Raw genomic sequence first — 19,888 nt, forward strand, 5'->3', positions numbered from 1 at the left:
GAGCCACCCAGGCGTCCCAGGAGTCTATCTCCTTTATAAGTGGTTTTTAAAAAGTAATAACGATGATAAAAATTGTTTTAAAAAATTAGAAAATACAAATATTTTAAATATAAAAATCATTTGCAATCCCAGTGTTAACACTGCCACCATTCTGCGATAATTCCTCGCAGTTTTTAAGAACACCTTATGTACATATGCTGTGTATAAATTTTTAGAGCCTGTATTTTAACCCTTTGAGTTCCGTGGTGCTGTCGTGGCCATTCCAGGTCGAGCCTCGCGGTGCAGAGGTATGTCAGCGGTCAGCAGCTACAGTTTGTCTTTCTGCCTCGAAGAACCGGCTGCTGGATGCAGCAGGCTCAGAGACATTCCCTCCTTTTTCCTTTCCTGCTCCACCTCCCTAAACTTTCCAGTTTCAACAGCAGATAGTCTCTTGGCCATCTAGCTAGCTCCAGCCCTCCCACACTGGCTTCAAAAGGAAAAAATCCCCTAAGGGTAGCAGTAGCGTCGCAGGGAGGAAAGCTGCCCACTCTCCTGGAACCTAGAGGCGGAGGCCCCCATCTGCACCGGCGGCGCGCGCTCTCGGCGGGCGCGACCCACCCCCGCCTTCCCCCTCCCTCCGCGGGCCCGCCCCGGCGGACACGCGCTCGCCCCCACGGGCGGAGACGCGCCGGGGAAAGCGCGCGGCCGCGAGCTCCAGGCGCCATTTTGGAGTCGCTGTGTGGGCCGAGGCGGCGGGGCCCTTCGCGGTGGCCGCGGCTCGCCGAAGGAGGCTTTCGCAGCTACGAGGGGTCCCGGAAGGAGAACGCGGGTTGCGTGGGACTGAGAAAGGAGGCTTCTCCTGGGGCAGCCAGAACCGCAAAGGTGGAGCCGCGTTGGCGTCCGCCGCGGGACCAGCGCCTCGGATGCGGGCTGAGCGTGGGGGGTCGCGGCGGCGGGAGCGCGAAGCGGGGCTCCCTGGGGGCCTCATGTGAGAGCCGCGGGACCAGCCGCCGCAGTCCTCGGAGCCCGGGGTGGTGCTTGGGGGAAGCCGCCCCCGGCAGCAGGTAACGGCGGAGGGGCAGGGCCGGAGCCCCGCTGTGACTGCGGGGCTGGGGTGGGTCCGCCGACCTTCGTGGGCGGCAGGGCGGATCGGGGGCGCGGGGTCCCGGGCGCGGCGCCCAGACCTTAGAGCCTGCTTGGGGGCGTTTCCCCGCGATGCCTGCTTCAAAACATGTCAACAAGGCGTGGTGTGAATGCGGGCTCGCGGCTGCTGTCGCCCGGTTTTATTACCCTTGGCAGGGTTGGCGACAGGCACCTTAGAGCTCGCGCTCTGCCAGGCTCTTCCCGGCGTGGGCTGTGCCCGTGCGTGTAGCTTGAAAAAACGAGGGGCGTTAAAGATGTCAAAACACTGCTCAGGGTAGAGCGCGTGAGAAACGTCAGGGAGAGCCAATCCGTGGAGGTGGCGCGGGAGGAGGGGACGTCCCGGTCCCGGAGCCCAGTGGAAAACTTGGCCGCTTGTGAGGAGGAGCCGCTTGGCGTCTGCCTTAGGCGTGGGCAGCGGGTTCAGGTGAGGCTGGCCACGGGGATCAGGAAGCAGCCTATTCAGTGATTGACCTGCGTCTCCAAGCTAAGAGGTTAGATTACTATTATTTTGTTGCTGATGATGTCCAGTTCATTCAGTGAGCCAGATCTTTTAAATAGAGTCTTTTTGCCCTCTTCTTTTGAGATATTTATAAAAATGCCATCAACTCCGAGTTATCTACAAATGACACCTAGACACATTTTCGCCACCACACTCTTCGTACCATCTAGTTCTGAGAGTTAATCTCGTCCCACTGGTTTTTTTTTTTTTTTTTCTTGTATTCCAGCCAAAGAATGCACGTTAATTTTGATATTAGGCAAATGGAAAGGAAATGTGATGCCAAAACAAGCTTTTTAGAGCTGTGTACAAATGGGCTTTTAAAAGTGCTACATTTTACTAAATGTACAGTTTACTAAAAGTGTTTAATACAGTGATGGACACACAGCTGAAGTATTCTCCACTCTTTCTCTGATGAACAAATTTACTACTACTTTCCGAGGGTATGGAAATATTAAGATTAGTTCAGTAACTCCCTGTGCTGCTCAACTACTCTAGTTTTTCCTCATTAATGGTTTGTTTGTTTTTCCTTTTGGTGCTTCATAATATCAGTCCCTCACCAAATGCTGTAGTGACCTAAGTTGCATCAATTATTTGGGGCCTAGAAAAGTTGCAATTTGAAATTGAACTGCTGGAGCCTTGAAGAGGTCTGGTTTGGGTGCTCTACTAAGGAAAAGAAATTATAAAGACAGTTTCATTCTTTTTTGAATCTCTATTTCAAAATTATGTTTCAGGTAGTCAGAGAAATTATAAGCCACATTATGATTTTGTTCTTTGTTCTTTGACCCATATTTTCTATGCTAAAATTAAGCCTTCAGGATAAGGTAAAGCAGAAAAATGGGTCATAATGACACTGTTACCTCAACCTCTAGTGGGACATTATTACTAGAAGAGATTTTTTTTATATTAAAGGTTATATTGTGGATTATACTACCTTTTCACTAAACACATTACAAAACGTATTCTCAGATTCACAAGTAAGTTTTAATGTTCCATAAAACCACCCTCTTGCCATCACCTTTGTCATTCTGTTTTCTCCTTTCTTCTCTCCTTGCTCAGTAGAATATACATCATTTACTTCACTTCATTTACATCATCCAACTCACAGATTTGGAAGTAGGATCAATGAGGAATTCATACATGCTGAGATCTCCTGGGCAGATTGTAACGGCAAGAAGGGCAGGAGGCTTTGCCGTTTTGTTTCCTTCCAGCCCCCAGTCCCCTTTCACAAGTTTTACTAGCTATTGGGTAAAGAGATCCCACAGAGATCTATTTGGTTAAGAGTCATACACATACACATCCTTCATCCCACACAGGAATCAAATTCTTATACACAGATATGCCAGAAGAAGGGAGTTGGAGCCACAAGCCATCCTTTTCAAAAGCTGTGACTCCAAATCCAAACTACCACTCTGCCAGAACTACTCTGTAGGTGTAAGTGTCACAGGCTCTAAACCAAAGGGGTACTAGTGAGTAGTCTGCAATTACCCCCCTTAGTTTGCAATACTTACTTTTCCAGATAACAAATCAAAACAAGACCTGTTTGTCTGATTACAGTGTAATTCATTGACGTTAAAAGGAATGTGTATGAGATAGATAGGGGCACCTGGGTGGCTTGGTGGTTAAGTGTCCAACTCTTGATTTCAGCTCAGGTCACGATCTCAACGGTTTGGTGAGTTGGAGCCCTACATTGGGCTCCGTGCTGACAGCGTGGAACCTGCTTGGGATTTTCTCTCCATCTCTCTCTGCCCTTCCCCTGCTTGTGCTCTCTCTGGCAAAAAAAAAAAAAAAAAAAAAATTCACCTGTAATGCCACCACTATTATCCTACTACTGTATTTATATAATATGGTACAGTATAATCCCACTTAATTATGGTTAGTTACTACCTTAGTGTGGTGAATCCAGTACCAGTGTGTGTTTCTCACATATAACCATGTGTTCTTGTATTTTCTCACACGTTTCATTTCTTTGTCATACACTTTAAAGTCTTTAATACTGGACTACTTTCCTGTATTTGAGTTCAACATCCTCTGTCTCTTTTTAAGCCCTACTACTGTTTAATTCCTCACAAGAATCCTGTGTGTTATTATCCCCACTTTACAAAGTGAAGCACAGGAAGGCCAAATAATTTGTTCAAGGCCACATAACCAGGGAGAGGTAGAGCCACAATTCAAACCCAGGGAGCTTGATTCCAGAGCCCATTCTTTTAACCATACTACTATTTTGCAATAAGACTGTTTCAGAGAAACAAATGCAATGAAGATCATACAAATACACAGAATAAACATATACCTATCATTCGGAAATACAACTTAGGGTAAACATTGCCATACTAAGAGATGTGTTGGAAGAAGAAACCACATTTCAGACCAAACCATGCATAGTAGGGATGGGTTTGCTTATCTTAAGTAGAGATTGTGTCTGGCAGTAACATATTACAGACTGTTCAACGTGGAGAGATCTATTGGCTACTTAATTTGTATCTTCTCTAGAGATTCCTGGGACTGTGGTTCCTTGAATTCAAGAACTCAAATATAGCAGGTATCCTTAGATGACTTTTAAGAAAGCTTTAGCAGGTGTCACTGTAGGGTTTTTTTTTTTTTTAATATTGCTTTTAGTTGACTATAATTTTTGGTTTAGTTTCAAAATCATGATATCTCTCCCTCCCCCTGCCAGTAGTACAGTATATACACAAATGCTTAAAAATACCTGTATAGAATTTGTAAAACAACAGTTGGTCTCCACTGGCACTTTTCATTATATTTTGTTTTGATATTCTTGAATTACTGGTCCAGTTCCTCATGTTTGTGTTTACATTTATAAACATACATATATGTATCTCAGTGGCAAAACGAATGTTGGATTTATTGCTATTCAAAAGTTAAGTATGAAAAAAATGATGCATTTTTCTGAATAGGATGAAACGAGGAGGAAGAGATAGTGACCATAATTTATCAGAAGAAGGTACTGCAGAGAAATCTAAGAAACTGAGGACTACAAATGAGCAATCTCAGACTTGTGATTGGGGTAATCTCCTTCAGGACATTATTCTCCAAGTATTTAAGTATTTGCCTCTTCTTGACCGGGCTCATGCTTCACAAGTTTGCCGCAACTGGAACCAGGTATTTCACATGCCTGATTTGTGGAGATGTTTTGAATTTGAACTGAATCAGCCAGCTACATCTTACTTGAAAGCTACACACCCAGAGCTGATCAAACAGATTATTAAAAGACATTCAAACCATCTGCAATATGTCAGCTTCAAGGTAATACTTTAAATCCTTCTTTTAAAAAATAAAGTATATTCAGTGGCTTTTTTTATCCTAAGCCAAAATATGTTCTCATGTTTTTAAAATACTGCCTTTTTAGAGAAAGTTCTTAATGATTTAGAATTATTATATACATTAGAAGCTGCAGAGGGGCACCTGGGTGGCTCATTCGGTTAAGCATCCGACTTCAGCTCAGGTCATGATCTTGCTGTTTTTGAGTTTGAGCCTCGCGTTGGGCTCTGTGCTGACAGCTCAGAGCCTGGAGCCTGCTTCGGATTCTGTGTCTCCTTCTCTCTCTGCCCCTCTCCTGCTCCCAGTCTGTCTCTGTCTCTCAAAAATAAATAAACATTAAAAAAATACTTTTTAAATCATTTAGAAGCTGCAGAACTAACTCCAGCTGTTACTTTTATCATAATTTTTAACATAGTTATTTTTTTATTTTTATCATAATTATTCATAATTTATTAAAAGAACAGAAGCAGCTACTAAATAAGCATAAATCATTTACTAAAGCTGTCAGTCACATTGAATTATTTTGAATAAGTTTGAGGAAAAAATATACAGTAAAATAAATAAAAAACGTGAAGGGGTGCCTGGGTGGCTTGGTCATTTGAGCATCTGACTCTTGATTTTGTTCAGGTCATAATCCCAGGGTTGTGGGATCAAGTCCGCATTGGGCTCCATGCTCAGTGTGGAGCCTGCTTAAGATTCTCTCTCTCTCTGCCCATCTCCCCCTGCTCGTGCTCACTCTCTTAAAAAAAAAAAATGGAGATTATGATCGACTAAAACTTAATTGCTATTACTGTTTAATAGAGACTGAATTCTGCTTATTGATGGCTTTATGATACGGGGTTTTCAAAGAAAAAGGAGATAAAAAATTTTTTTTAATGTTTGTTATTGAGAGAGAGTGAGTGAGCATGAGCGGGGGAGGGGCAGAGAGAGAGGGAGACACAGAATCTGAAGCAGGCTGCAGGCTCCAAGCTGTCAGCACAGAGCCCAGCATGGGCTCGAACTCACAAACCCCATGACCTGAGCCGAAGTCAGATGCTTAATCGACTGAGCCACCCAGGCATCCCTAAGAAATTTTATGTAAAAGGTTTAGATGAATATATTTTAGAGAGAAATAGAAAAAAGGACGTGGAAGAATGCCAAAGAGAACCGTTTGTTTCTTTTCATTGCCAGAAGGGACATACTGGAATTCATGCAGTGATGAGATAATTGAAGTGGGGTGGCTTTTTGAGATGTCTAGAGTAGTTTAAGGAATCACAGTGGTTTACAGGAGTACAGAGGCTTATAGTATTTTGTTTTGGGGATGAATAATGGAATGTAGGCATGTTTACTAAATCTTTAACCTACCTGATAATTTTTGAAAAGTAACACATGAATACCTGATTACCCATAGCTAGCATTTATTTAACAGGTCACATTAAACCTAGATAAAGCAGTGGTTCTTAATTCAAGTTCTTTGCCAAAACTAGTCTTGTCTGCTCTCATATCACTCCTTCTTAGATGGAGATTATTTGTAATGTAATAAACTAATAACTGTTTCTTCTGTAAAATTAAGGTTACACAGAGAAATGTAAATATATGCATAGGTAAATGGTGTGTTCTTTTCTAAGGTGGACAGCAGCAAAGAATCAGCTGAAGCAGCTTGTGATATATTATCGCAACTGGTAAATTGCTCATTAAAAACACTTGGACTTATTTCAACGGCTCGGCCAAGCTTTATGGATTTACCAAAGGTATTTGCTGGTTTTATGTTGTTGGCAGTTACTGAGAAATCCGATAGAAGCCCTGCCCTTGTAGTGGTCATTTCTTGTAGTGACCATGGGAGTGTAAGAAAAATAGTATACATAATGGAAAACTAGTTACTATTTATTTAGAATGTCAGGCAATAGGAGTTTTAATAATGCTTTTCCTTTTTCTGATCACCTTGTGCTTCTTGATGGGAAAAGTTAAAGAGTGAGTGAATTTGCAGAGGATTCAGCAAAGAGATGTACTAAAAGTGACTAAAACTGAGAAGCAAATTAGGAAAAAGACATATAGCAGCTCCTTTTTGGACTTTCAGAGCAGATTTGTGAAATTACAATCAAAGAAAAGTAGACAGTGCCAGTAGTGAGAACAGGTATAGCTTATTTATAAAATCTTCTGGTAATTGTGTATAGATTTATTCCTGAGCAAATTTAGTGTACTTGGATTACTTTACAGATTTTATTTATTTATTTATTTATTTATTTTAACTTTTTTTTTTTTTTTTAAATATATTTTTGAGACAGAGCATGAATGGGGGAGGGTCAGAGAGAGGGAGACACAGAATCTGAAACAGGCTCCAGGCTCTGAGCTGTCAGCACAGAGCCCAACTCGGGGCTCAAATTCATGGACCACGAAATCATGACCTGAGCCGAAGTCGGCCACTTAACCGACTCAGCCACCCAGGCACCCCTTTACAGATTTTATTTAAAGAAAGCTTTTTTTTTTTGGTGAACAGTGAACTATTTATGTTCATATATATGTTCTAACATGATCCTGCGTATAGTAAGATAGTGTCTCTAATAACTAGACTCTTAAAATAGAAAAAAAATAAGTGCATTTTTAGAAGGCAGCTGATAAAGGCCTCCTGAGTATGTTAACTAATATTGGGTAGGTTAGCATGCAACAGTAATTTGAAAGGTTTTTTTCAGAGTACACTGCAAACTAAGATATAGATACCCCTTTACATATCTAACAGTTCAATTTACTAGAATGATTCAGGAAGAAATAGTACTAAATTGAGTGTGTATTATAACTCAGGTAGTTATGGAATGGAATATTTGTAACAAATGTATCACCAGTTGATTTCAAAGTCTTAATTGGTGTTTAAAAAGGTTCTTTAAATACATACATTTGAGTTAAAATGTTTTCCTCCTATAAAATAAGGGAAATAGGTAAGAGATTCTGTTCAGCATTTTAAGATTCTAAGTACATGAGTCAGAGCACTGAGGTTCTTGAACTTAGTGTGCATAAAAATCATCTAAGAAACTTGGAAATTTTGGGTTACATTCCCTGTTTCAAATTTCCCCTTCCTATGAGACATCCAGGAGATTCTTATTAAGTCAGAGCACTGACTTACATGGTATAGTAGCACCTTGTTCAAGCTTCATATGGGAAATGATATATTTTGAATTGATTTTCTGTGTACATACCATAGTTAAAAAAACAAATAGATATGGTATATGTAAAACATACCACATGAAAAGGTATGCTGAACAAATTTAATTTCCTTTTTTTCTTGTTACTCGAGATTACTTACCATTATACAGATCTAGTACTAGTACTGTAGTTACATGAAGTAGTTTTGTCTTTGGGAACTATGATGCATCTGGGATGGCTTCCTTCCTTATTAAATGGGCCTAAGATGTTTATGTTGTTCTTCACCTCGCCCCCCCCCCCCCCCATTTTGGCTCTTGTAGAAGATTGAAGTAGGGTGTTACTGTACCTTGGAAGTCCTGGAAGAACTGTAGAAAACATGAAAGAAGTATATTTGACCTCAGATAAATCTGAGGGAAATGGAAAAAAGAAGGCAGGGATGCAGTCATGAGGATGCAGTCATGAGTATACTAATGAAATGGGACTGTACAAGGTATAACTGAGTTTGAGGTGAAAATATTAGAAAGAGTTAACATTTAAATAGGCAAAAAGTTACCTAATCAAAATTTAAGTAGTTAACCAGTTATTTAATTGTAGAGGAAAATTAAGTTAGTGAATGTGATCATGCAAATGGTGTTTCTTTGTACTTTCTTGGCTGTTAGCTTGCCCTCATTCCTTTTCATTGCTGTAGTGAATTTATAAAGGTAAGTGGAGGGTGAGATTGGTTATGTAGAGGAAGGTGTCAGAGCATATGTTGACCTTTCTTTCCTACTCCTGGATCCTTCGTCCATTGGTTTTAGCTGATTCCACATTACATACTCTGACCATGCTTTAATTCCTGTTGCCCTACAGTGGTTCCTTGAGGTCAGATTCTGTGTCCAAAAGATAATTACATGTATATAATAAATGGAATAATAATTGGTATATTTGTGGAAAAATACATTAAAATGAATGGCTTGAAAATATTGTAGATAATTTAACATATTTAAAGGAGTTTTAAACTTGGAAATTTATTAGGTATGATTTTGCTTATTTTAGAATCAAATTTTCTGTGAGCTTTTTTGTTTCAAGTGAGCCTGAGTTGATATTCTAATTTCTAATGATTATGCTAGTAATTTTATTACTATTTTAATGGTTAACTATCAGACCAAAAAAGAATGCAGTTCAGTGTTACAAAACACTGGAGGTATTCTCATCCCCGATTCTGTAATTCATCTTTTTACTTTTTACTTACCAGTGATTATTGTGATTTAGAGGCTTGAAATCTCATTTTGCTACAGGTAAAAAGACTTTTCTCAAAGATAGCAAATAGTCACCTCCCTTTTTTACCATACCCCCAACAACAGAGTGAAAGGATGCTACCCCTAAAACAGTTATGGGATACGTCATTAGGATTCAGATGAACTATATGTGAACTATGTGTCTTAGGTGAACACCCCCTCAATTCTCATGTCTGAAAGTTGAAACTGTTTCCATTTTTTTGCTTTTTAGTCTCACTTTATTTCTGCACTGACAGTAGTGTTTGTAAATTCCAAATCCTTGTCATCGCTTAAGATAGATGATACCCCAGTAGATGATCCATCCCTCAAAGTACTAGTGGCCAACAACAGCGATACACTCAAGCTGCTGAAAATGAGCAGCTGTCCTCATGTCTCTCCAGCAGGTATGTTGTTTTTTTTGCCAGGTAACATTTTACTAAAATGGACTGATGTATTTATCGAATTAAAAACTGATCATTAACCTTGAGGGTGGGTTAATATGATTATTTCATCCCTTTTGCATAAACATTTTTAATGTCATGATACAGTAACATAAATTTCTGTAGCATTCCTAGCCTAGACACTTATTTTCAACTTATTTTTTACTCTTACTTGTCAGCTTGTGTCCAAACTGTGTTAGAATATGGATTAAAAAAAAAAAAAGGACAGTATTAGATTTGCCTGAGGTGCCCTTTAGATAATATAGAACTTTCTTTAATTGTAGTTGAGCCAGCAGGGTAGGTTTTGAATCAGAGCAATCTCATAATTGCTTTTCTTCTCACTATGTAGAGGGAGGAGAGTTGTGCTGAAGTTGCCACCTTAACATTTTGCAAGATAACCCTTTTCCTAACTTGAATCTTGGAGCCAAGAACCCATCAAATGGGGAATAGCATTGTGAAATCTCTTTCCAACTTTTCTTATATAGAATTTTCTAAGCATTACTGCATTATTCAGTTTCAGATTATTTAAATTCCAAATAGTTTGTATTATAAAATAAGTATATTGGGGCGCCTGGGTGGCTCAGTCAGTTAAGCGTCCGACTTCAGCTCAGGTCACGATCTCACGGTCCATGAGTTCGAGCCCCGCGTCAGGCTCTGGGCTGATGGCTCAGAGCCTGGAGCCTGCTTCCGATTATGTGTCTCCCTCTCTCTCTGCCCCTCCCCCGTTCATGCTCTGTCTCTGTCTCAAAAATAAATAAACGTTAAAAAAAAAAAAATTAAAAAAATAATAAAAAAATAAAATAAGTATAAACTCACACTTGGTATTATTACTTTCTGATGCTTCACTTCTGACACATCCTTCCACTGTTGACATCCCTCCCAGTCTTTTGGCTGTATTACTTGGGAAACCTGTTTTTAAAAGACAGTGTTAAATCCTTGATATCTTTACAAAATACTTCCTACCTTCTTGCCATGACTAAAGCCCGGCCTTCCCCCAAGAAAGTGATTTCTTCTTGGATGGAGATTTCTTAGTGTTCTCTGTCTCCTACAGGGAGGGTCTTGGTGACAGGAATGGCTAGTCTATTGCAGTATTTCCCTAGCTGCTTCTGCCATTTCGAGATTTTTACTGAAGGTGATAATCTAAACAGTCTGGAACTTAAGAAGAATGGACTTTTGGCAGTTACTTCTTACATGACCTTGGTCACATTTTCTATCTACTGTACGGGTTGCTATGGGAGTGAGGTCCATACCTTGTAGCTTCATACTGTACAGGGTCCTTTGTATCCTCACCTCCACCTGTCTCTTTAATCTTGTTTGCTACTCATTCATGTGTAGCTTTTACTTGAGTCCTATAATAACTAAGGTTCTTTGTACCTGTGTGTGTGTGGTTAGTACACTGTACCTTGTGGAATATGTTTTTTCTTCCCACTTCTTCATCTAGCCAAGTCCAGGCCAGCCTTCAGAATTCAACTCAGATGATCTGGTTTTGTTCTTATTTTCTCCTCTCTGGTTTGGAACCACCATGTGTTGTTTCCATAGCACTCTGAATGTAACTTCAGCACTTCCCACACTATATGAGAGCTTTTGGGTCTCTGGGTTCTCAGTGAGACTATGAGTTCATTATTCTTTTTATCCTGGTACATCTCATGTTCATTTACTTTTATTAAACATACACATCAATTCTGATAGGGTAGTATAAACTTGCTTGGTCTTCCCTCATGGCTTTTGGGCAAGTTGTTCAGGAAGGGAAGGGAAATGAAAGAGAGCACCTGAAATACTTTTAAATTTAAGAGTATAACCTTAGACGATTATAATTTAAAATTTAATATATTTGCATATTTACTTTCTATCCATATTTTGCATATTGGGACTATGCAAAACTATTTCTAAGTTGAAATCAAGGGTTTTTTTTCTTTTCTTCAGTCACTGAATATTTTATCAAACTTTTCTCCTATTTTAAATAGTCCTTATAATCGTCTACTGCTTGATGTTTAGGCACCATTCAACGCTAGTGACTGTTGACTCTGATACCATATTATGTCGTTTTCCTTCTTCTGTGATTGTTCCTACCATTTCTTTTGGTGATTTCTCTTTTCATTCCTTAAATTTTGGTGTTTCACTGTGTTCTGTGCTGAGTCCTTTTTTGTTTTACTATGTAAACTCTGGGCTGTCGTCATCATCTGTTGTGTCAGTTACATTCTGTATGTTAATACTTCCCACTTACAGTGTCTCTGGAACTCCAGAGCTATGTGTTGAGCTGCCAGTGGCCCAGTTCCTCTAGAATGTCTCACTGGTGCTTCAGATGAATGAACTTTCTTCTCCCCCTGTCTAAATCTCTTGCTTTTTCCTTTGTGCTATCTCAGTAAATGGCTCCATCCATCTGGTTGTCAGGGACCTGACAGACATCCTTGATTCTTCCTACCCTTCCTTTCTACATCCTTTCAGTCTCCAAGGTCTGGTGATTCCATCATTGAAATAGGCCTTGAGTCTACACTGTGGACTGATGATTTATTCTGATCCCCTTCTATTCATATTGCTAAAGCTCTAAGCTGCAGTGTGGTAGTATTTGGAGTTCGGTTGGGAGATAGTTAGGTCATGAGGGTGGAGGTCTCATAAATGGCATTAGTGCCCTTATAAGAAGAGGCAGGAGAGAGATGATCTCTCTTTCACCATGTGAAGATACAGCAAGAAGGTGGCTATCCGCAAGCCAGGAAGAGTTGTGGTCCTCATCAGAACCTGACCATTCAGATTGGACTTCCAGGCTCCAGAACTGTGAAGAGTAAATGTTTATTGCTTAAGCCACCCTGTTTGTGGTATTCTGTTAAGCAACTTGAACTAAGACACTCTGCCTTCTTCATCTCCACTCTTACTCCTGTAGTACAGGTCTCTATAATCTTTGTGCAGTACCCTCTTACACTGATTTCCTAACTGGCAGCTTATTCTTCTGTAATGTGATTTCTATGCTACAGAGTAATCTTTCTAAAATATAAATCAGATATTTTTCTCCAGTTTTCTTCAAATGTTCTCACTATGCTTTAGGTAAGATCCAAACTCCTTACTGAGGCTGACAAGGTCCCATATGATCTAGCCCTTGCCTCTCTATGGGGCTTCATCCTTTAAGATGTTACCTTACTTGCATACTGTATGTTGACCTGAAGGCTTGGAATGCTTCAGTTCTTGGAATGCTTGTGTTTCTTCCATGTGTGGGTGTTCACACAGGAAATAAAGTTCACTTTCCTTCTCCCCTATCTTTTGCCCTAGCTTGATCCTTCTAATTCTTTATGTCTCACTGTGTTAGTTCTGGGAAATCTTCCCTGATCCCCTTGCTAGGACACCCAGAGCATTCTTGTTTAATTCTCTGCTGCCTGCTATTATGATAAGGATGTCTTGTTCATGTTGCATCTTTACCATCTTAGCACCAGTGCTTGACACTCATTATTAGTTGAACTAATGAACATTTAGTTACTTAGTGTTCTATGTTGTTGGTAAGCCAACATTTGTCTTATAATTCTTTTAAGGTTGGTATGTAAGTATCTACATTTTTGCTGTGATTTAAAAAATGAACCATTTTGGCACGAAGCAGTTTGCTTCTATCAATTTCTTCCATAGGACAGATGGTAAAGTGGAAGAAATAGATCAGAGGATCCAGATCTTTTTTATATACAGCTTTTTGCTGTATTTTCTTCTAAATGAGTTGTGTGAATTTACAATAGTACCGACAATGAATTTCTATATACTTTTTAGCATGTATCAGTGTTTTATTTCTTTTTATTGCCAAATAATATTCCATTGTATGGATTGTACCACATTTATCTATTGATCATTTGGTGGATATTTGCATTGTTTCCACCTTTTGACTGTTATGAATGATGCTGCTATGAAAATTCCTGTGTAAGATTTTGTGTAGATAAATGGTTTAATTTCTTTTGGGTATATACCTAGGAGTGGAATTGCTGAATTATATAGTAACTGTTTAATTAAGTTTCCTATTGCTGCATAACCAACAACTACAAATTTAGCACGTTAAACCAGCACTCATTTGGTAGTGTCACAGCTCTGTAGGTCACAGATATAGCCATTGCTTAGCTAGCTTCTCTGCTTAGCCAGGGAAGCTGTGAGTCTGACTTCTTTTCTGAAACTGGCCAAAGAAAACTCAGCTTTTAAAGGGTTCATGTGATTAGATTAGAACTGCCTGGACAATCTTGTTTTAAAGCCAACTGTGCTATATAATATAATCATGGGAGTGGTATCTCCTCACATTACAGGTGCTGGGGATTAGGTTGTAGAATCTTGGGGACTTGGACTTTTAGAATTATGCCTGCCACAACTGCTTTAATAGTTACTAAATGATATCTCAGTTTCTTTTATTTGCATCTTTGGTTTCCATTCCCTGTGTATTTATTTTCTTTTTATATCAAGTTTTATAAGATTGCAAAGAACAGAAGTGCTCAGGTTATGAAGGTTTATTTCAAAGTACACAGAAACCTTGTAGAGAACAGAAACTTTGTAGTGGCTGAATAGTAAAGCACAGATGTCTTTTGGTGACTCTTACACTGGTGATTCAGTTTACCTCTTTACTGATTCTGTTGCCTATATTCTCCTCCCACTGCTTTTAAGCTTTGGCTTATTGGTGCCTCTGTCTTGTCACTTCTCAAGCAGTAGTTAAGCACATGAACTTAAGAGTCACTCAGTTTGTGTTTGTCTTTAGTTGCATCAACTTCAAAATAGAAATAATTTATTTTTCTAGATTTTTGAGTATATTTAGTACCTGACATATCATACTGTACAATAAATAATAGATAATATGATGTGTGTTTTGTTCCTATCCTTGTTTCTAAACACCAGAAAGAAATGGTTTGAATGGGTCATTTATCAAGTACTATAGGCTGTCTGGGGTAGAATTTTAGTATTAGGCCATTTCAGAAATCAGATGCTGACCTTTGGTAAGATCTGCTTGATAGGGGTTTGGGCAGTTCTGAAGCATAGCATGGCTAAGTATAGGGACCATTTATGGAACTGCTTTCTGGATATGTTAAGAATTTGTTAGTTATAATTACTATTTCCATTAATGTGAATTGGTTACCTTTGACTCATTTATCTAGTGGTATCTTGGTATTTTTTTCTGAGAAATTTGTTAAGTTTATTAGACACTATTAAGCTGTTAAAAAAATTTTGCTCACTTGATAGAAATCTTTTTTTTTTTTTTTTTTTTTAACGTTTATTTATTTTTGAGACAGAGAGAGACAGAGCATGAACAGGGGAGGGTCAGAGAGAGAGCAGGAGGCACAGAATCTGAAACAGGCTCCAGGCTCTGAGCTGTTAGCACAGAGCCCGACGCGGGGCTTGAACTCACGAACCGCGAGATCATGACCTGAGCTGAAATCGGACGCTTAACCGACCGAGCCACCCAGGCGCCCCGATAGAAATCTTTTTTAACAACCTTTCAAATGTTTTATTTAGTTACATAGATTCTTTTATGTGGCTTTACCTTTTTTTTCTTTTTAATTAGAATTAAATTTTTAATTTCCAAAAATGTCTTTTGGCCTCTGTAGTGATGATCATGTAATTTTTCTTGCTTAACCTATAGGTTTGGTGTTTGTAATCAGTTTTTAAAAAAAATATAACACTGTCCATGCATTACTGGGGTAAACGTTAGTTATGGTACATGTATGGTACATGTAGCTAATCCTTGAACAACATGGGTTTGAACTGTGGGTCCATATACCTGTGGATTTTTTTCAGTAAATACAATATTATACTGTAAATATATTTCCTTTTATGATTTTCTTTTCTCTAACTTTGTTGTAAGAATGTAGTATTCTTATTGTAAGAATGTAGTAAATATATATTGACTGTTTATGTTATCAGTAAGGCATCTGGCTAACACTAGGCTATTAGTAATTAAGTGAGGAGTCAAAAGTTATACATAGATTTTCAACTATACAGGAGTCAGTGCCCCTAACCCCTGTGTTGTTTAAGGGTCATCTGTATTTATTAATAATTTATAATTGTTGGAACACCTGGGTGGCTCAGTTGGTTAAGCGTCTGACTCTGGGTTTCGGCTCAGGTCATGGTCATACGATTTCATGATTCGAGCCCCGCATTGGGCTCAGCACTGGCATCTGGAGCCTCCTTGGAATTCTCTTTCGCCCTCTCTCTCTGCCCCTCCCCTACTCTCTCTCTCTCTCTCTCTCTCTCTCTCTCTCTCAGTAAATAAACTGTAAAACAAATTTATAATTGTTGTAAGTTTATAAGTGAGCTTTATTTCTTTTTATGGTATCAGGTTTAGAATTAGTCTCATTTTCTTATAGACAGATTTAGTAGTAGGTTTTTAAATGTGAGTTTCTGCTAGTTCAACTGTATAACTAAATTTTAAATTGTATAGCTTTATGATAGGGAAATACGGTAAAATTTTGAGACATGCATTTGATTAAATTTTTTGAACAGGTGATGAACTCGTACAAAAATTTGTAAATAATTAGACACTATTTCTTCCTAGGTATCCTTTGTGTGGCTGATCAATGTCACGGCTTACGTGAACTGGCCCTGAATTACCACTTGTTAAGTGATGAATTGCTGCTGGCTTTATCTTCTGAAAAACACGTTCGATTAGAACATTTGCGTATTGATGTAGTCAGTGAGAATCCTGGACAGACACACTTCCATACTATTCAGAAAAGCAGCTGGGATGCTTTCATCAGACATTCACCAAAAGTGAACTTAGTGATGTATTTTTTTTTATACGAAGAGGAATTTGATCCATTCTTTCGGTATGAAATACCTGCCACCCATCTTTACTTTGGGAGATCAGTAAGCAAAGATGTGCTTGGCCGTGTGGGAATGACATGCCCTAGACTAGTTGAACTAGTAGTATGTGCTAATGGCTTACGGCCACTTGATGAAGAGTTAATTCGGATTGCAGAACGTTGTAAAAATTTGTCAGCTATTGGACTAGGGGAATGTGAAGTCTCATGTAGTGCCTTTGTTGAGTTTGTGAAGATGTGTGGTGGCCGCCTGTCTCAATTATCCATTATGGAAGAAGTATTAATTCCTGACCAAAAATATAGCCTGGAGCAAATCCATTGGGAGGTGTCCAAGCATCTTGGTAGGGTGTGGTTTCCAGACATGATGCCCACTTGGTAAAGACTGAATGATGTAGGGCATGATGAATAGCACCTTTATGTTAAGAATACTGTATTATAATAAGAGTTTATTTCCTGTAGTTCTGATGTAATTCTGCTATTTTGTGGCATGGAAATTTGATACCTGCATTGAATATATAAGGATTGTTTATTGGAAGACCCATGGACCAGTTTTGGTCAGAAAACTTCTTCTGTTTCTTTAGCCTAACAGCAGTCAAATCTCAGAAAAATTTATTAAACTGTGGTTCAGATCTGAAAGTAAGTCAATTATAAAGATGAAACATTTTACAGTCTGAAAAAAACAACACCTGTATATTATAATATCTGAGAAGTGAGTACTAAGAAGTTTTCCAAATGTTATGTTCTCTATGCATTTTTTTTTAAATGTAAACTTGACATTTTAGGGTCTTCAGTTATACATACACCTGTTATAAGGTGTTTAATATAGCTCAGGACAGTGAGCATTTTGTGAGAAAAATGGAGGCTGTATCATATTGAATGAAAGAGATTGGTTGAATGTTCTCAAATATGTTACAGAGCTGTTTGAAGAGGTATGTATAAGTAATTGGATTTCTTAGAAAACTGGTATGTGTCACACAATGGTTATTATAGACAGATAATAAACAGAGCCAAGATCAAATTAAAAGAAAATAAACAGAACAGAAGTGAGGCAGTGTTTAGTTTTGTATAAACTTTCAGGTTTGCTCTATAATCTGCTAAATCATATAAATTCTCTTCTGTGATATGTTACTATGTATGTGACACTTTGAGGCATCCTATGTAAAGCAAGGAATGCTTTGCCAGTTCTCCTTGGTTTTGTTTATCTTTGTTTAAGCTAGGTTTGAAGTATTATACAGTAATTGAAATGAAAAGCTTATCTATTTAAAAAAGCCAAATTGAAATAATTAAAGGTAGAACTTTAAAATGTTTATAAATTATTTCCATGAAAGAATATTCTCCAGTGAATTTTAGTGATGGTTCATTTTCCATTTTGGAATTAAATAGTTACGTAAGTAGAATTTTCAAAAATCATAAAAGGAGCACTACTTGTTCAGTATACTTGTTCACTACTTGTTCACTTGTTTACAAGTGAACTTAAAAGAGGATATATTTAAGTTCATAATCATATTTTTGAGTAAATATTGCTCAGTGGACTGGAAAATTTTAATAGAAAAATGTCTGCAGTTTTGTGATTGTTAATTTGGTTACAATGCTATTTTATATTATTTAAGTTAGGTAGCATTTTTATTACTTTCATATGAATAATGGTAAAACATACATTGCTATAAGAATATTAAGTTTGGGGCTACATTTAGTTTTTTTTTTGTTTGTTTTTGTTTTTAGATATTATATAAGCTTTAATTCTGAGCACTAGTGCTAGTAGATATTACCTTCCTAAGGGAAATTAGAAGTGATTTATCCCCAATGGAATAATACAGTAATGCTTGAAACTTTTAGAAAGCATCTTGGTAATAATGGAAGCTAACAGTCTTACAGATCTAATCTATTTTTTAAATAGATCACCTTCCTAAGAAAAAAGTAAAAGGTGATTTTGTACCTAATTTATACTTTTCAAAAGTCATGGTGTTCCGGCCACATGTAAATGAGAAGAAAAAAGGCTGATCCAAACTGGGAAATTAAAAGCAATTATTGTAATATTTTCCCCTTACTAAATAGTTAAAAAGCTTTGTACAAGAAATACATGTGATAGTGGATGAAGCCTTTTTTCCCTTGAACAACTTTGGAAAATGGATTTGACAGTGCATAATCAGTTCTACTAACCAAAGCTTTATTCGGAAATTTACTTTTTTGTACAAATTGAATTATATAATGCTTGAAATACTTTAAGTCACTTTATAAGCAAAATGCATAGCACTTACTTTGTTTATACTGTAAAGTATATATGTTAAATGCTTTTATCAATTTGAGAATAAAGATAGTTACTAATGCTGTTGTATTAATAGTTTTTAAAAATGACACTAACATACATATTTGGTTTTCCAACAAGTTAAACTTACAGATTTATGGGTTTAGTTTCAAATTTATATTTGATGAATACAATGTTTAATTTTGAATAAGTTTATGGTAGGATGACTGTTATAAAGATGTAAGATAAGGTAAATGAAATCTATTCTTAGAAATAAGTTCTGATGACTAAAGTGATAGGAAATAAAAATTGGCCATGAAATGTAAATTTATTTTTCACATTTTATACAGAAAATGGTTAAACTAAAAAGAATAGGCTCTTTGGTTTTTTTTTTTTTTTTTTTCAACTTTTTTTTTTTTAATTTTTATTATTTTTGGGACAGAGAGAGACAGAGCATGAACGGGAGAGGGGCAGAGAGAGGGAGGCACAGAATCGGAAACAGGCTCCAGGCTCCGAGCCATCAGCCCAGAGCCTGACGCGGGGCTCGAACTCACGGACCGCGAGATCGTGACCTGGCTGAAGTCGGACGCTTAACCGACTGCGCCACCCAGGCGCCCCTAGGCTCTTTGTTTTTAGAATAAGAATTTATAAAACAGATTATTTTGAAATAGAATTCTTAGTCAAAGTCCTTTGAACCCAGGTATCCTTTTCGTAGAGAAATGTTTTATATAAATTCCTACAATCAGACTAGTTCTTAAAACTATTGAAATTATTTTCATTTCCTGTATTAACAGCTTCCAGAAGCTAACTTCAATTTCTCTTGGTAATCTGGGCTATTTTAACAATACTATCAGGAAGAAAAAAAGGCATGACTAAAGATTAATCAATTTATTGCATTCAAAAATAACTTTTTATATTTATGGAAAAGCTTAGGATAGATGGGAGGGGTTGATGTGAACAAGGCTTAGGCCTGAACTAGGTCTTTTTTTTTTTTTTTTTTTTTTTTTGTTAACGTTTTTATTTATTTTTGAGAGAGGGAGAGGCACAGAGTACGAGCGGGGAGGGGCAGAAAGAGAGGGAGACACAGAATCTGAGGCAGGTTCCAGGCTCTGAGCTGTCAGCACAGAGCCCGGAGTGGGGCTCGAACCCATGAAGGGTGAGATCAT

The 19,888-nt window shown here is 38.0% G+C and overlaps 2 protein-coding genes across 2 annotated transcripts in view; one reads left to right on the forward strand and one right to left on the reverse strand.

Moving 5' to 3' along the window:
- The window catches only part of CLN5 (CLN5 lysosomal BMP synthase), a 44,545-nt gene that overhangs the window by 12,139 nt on the left and 12,518 nt on the right, over nt 1–19,888 (reverse strand). Inside the window, exon 4 of the mRNA XM_060636921.3 lies at nt 3,308–3,389. Within this exon, the coding sequence (XP_060492904.3) occupies nt 3,308–3,389 (82 nt within the window). The remainder of the gene's footprint in view (nt 1–3,307; nt 3,390–19,888) is intronic.
- On the forward strand, nt 660–17,765 carry FBXL3 (F-box and leucine rich repeat protein 3). The gene is made up of 5 exons (XM_060636925.3): nt 660–1,043; nt 4,537–4,885; nt 6,508–6,630; nt 9,506–9,677; nt 16,213–17,765. The coding sequence occupies exons 2-5, from the start codon at nt 4,538–4,540 to the stop codon at nt 16,854–16,856; spliced, it is 1,287 nt and encodes a 428-aa protein (XP_060492908.1). The 5' UTR covers nt 660–1,043; nt 4,537; the 3' UTR covers nt 16,857–17,765.

This window comes from Panthera onca, chromosome A1 (genome assembly GCF_046562875.1).
Source record: "Panthera onca isolate mPanOnc1 chromosome A1, mPanOnc1 haplotype 2, whole genome shotgun sequence".
Classification (NCBI taxonomy): Eukaryota; Metazoa; Chordata; class Mammalia; order Carnivora; family Felidae; genus Panthera; species Panthera onca.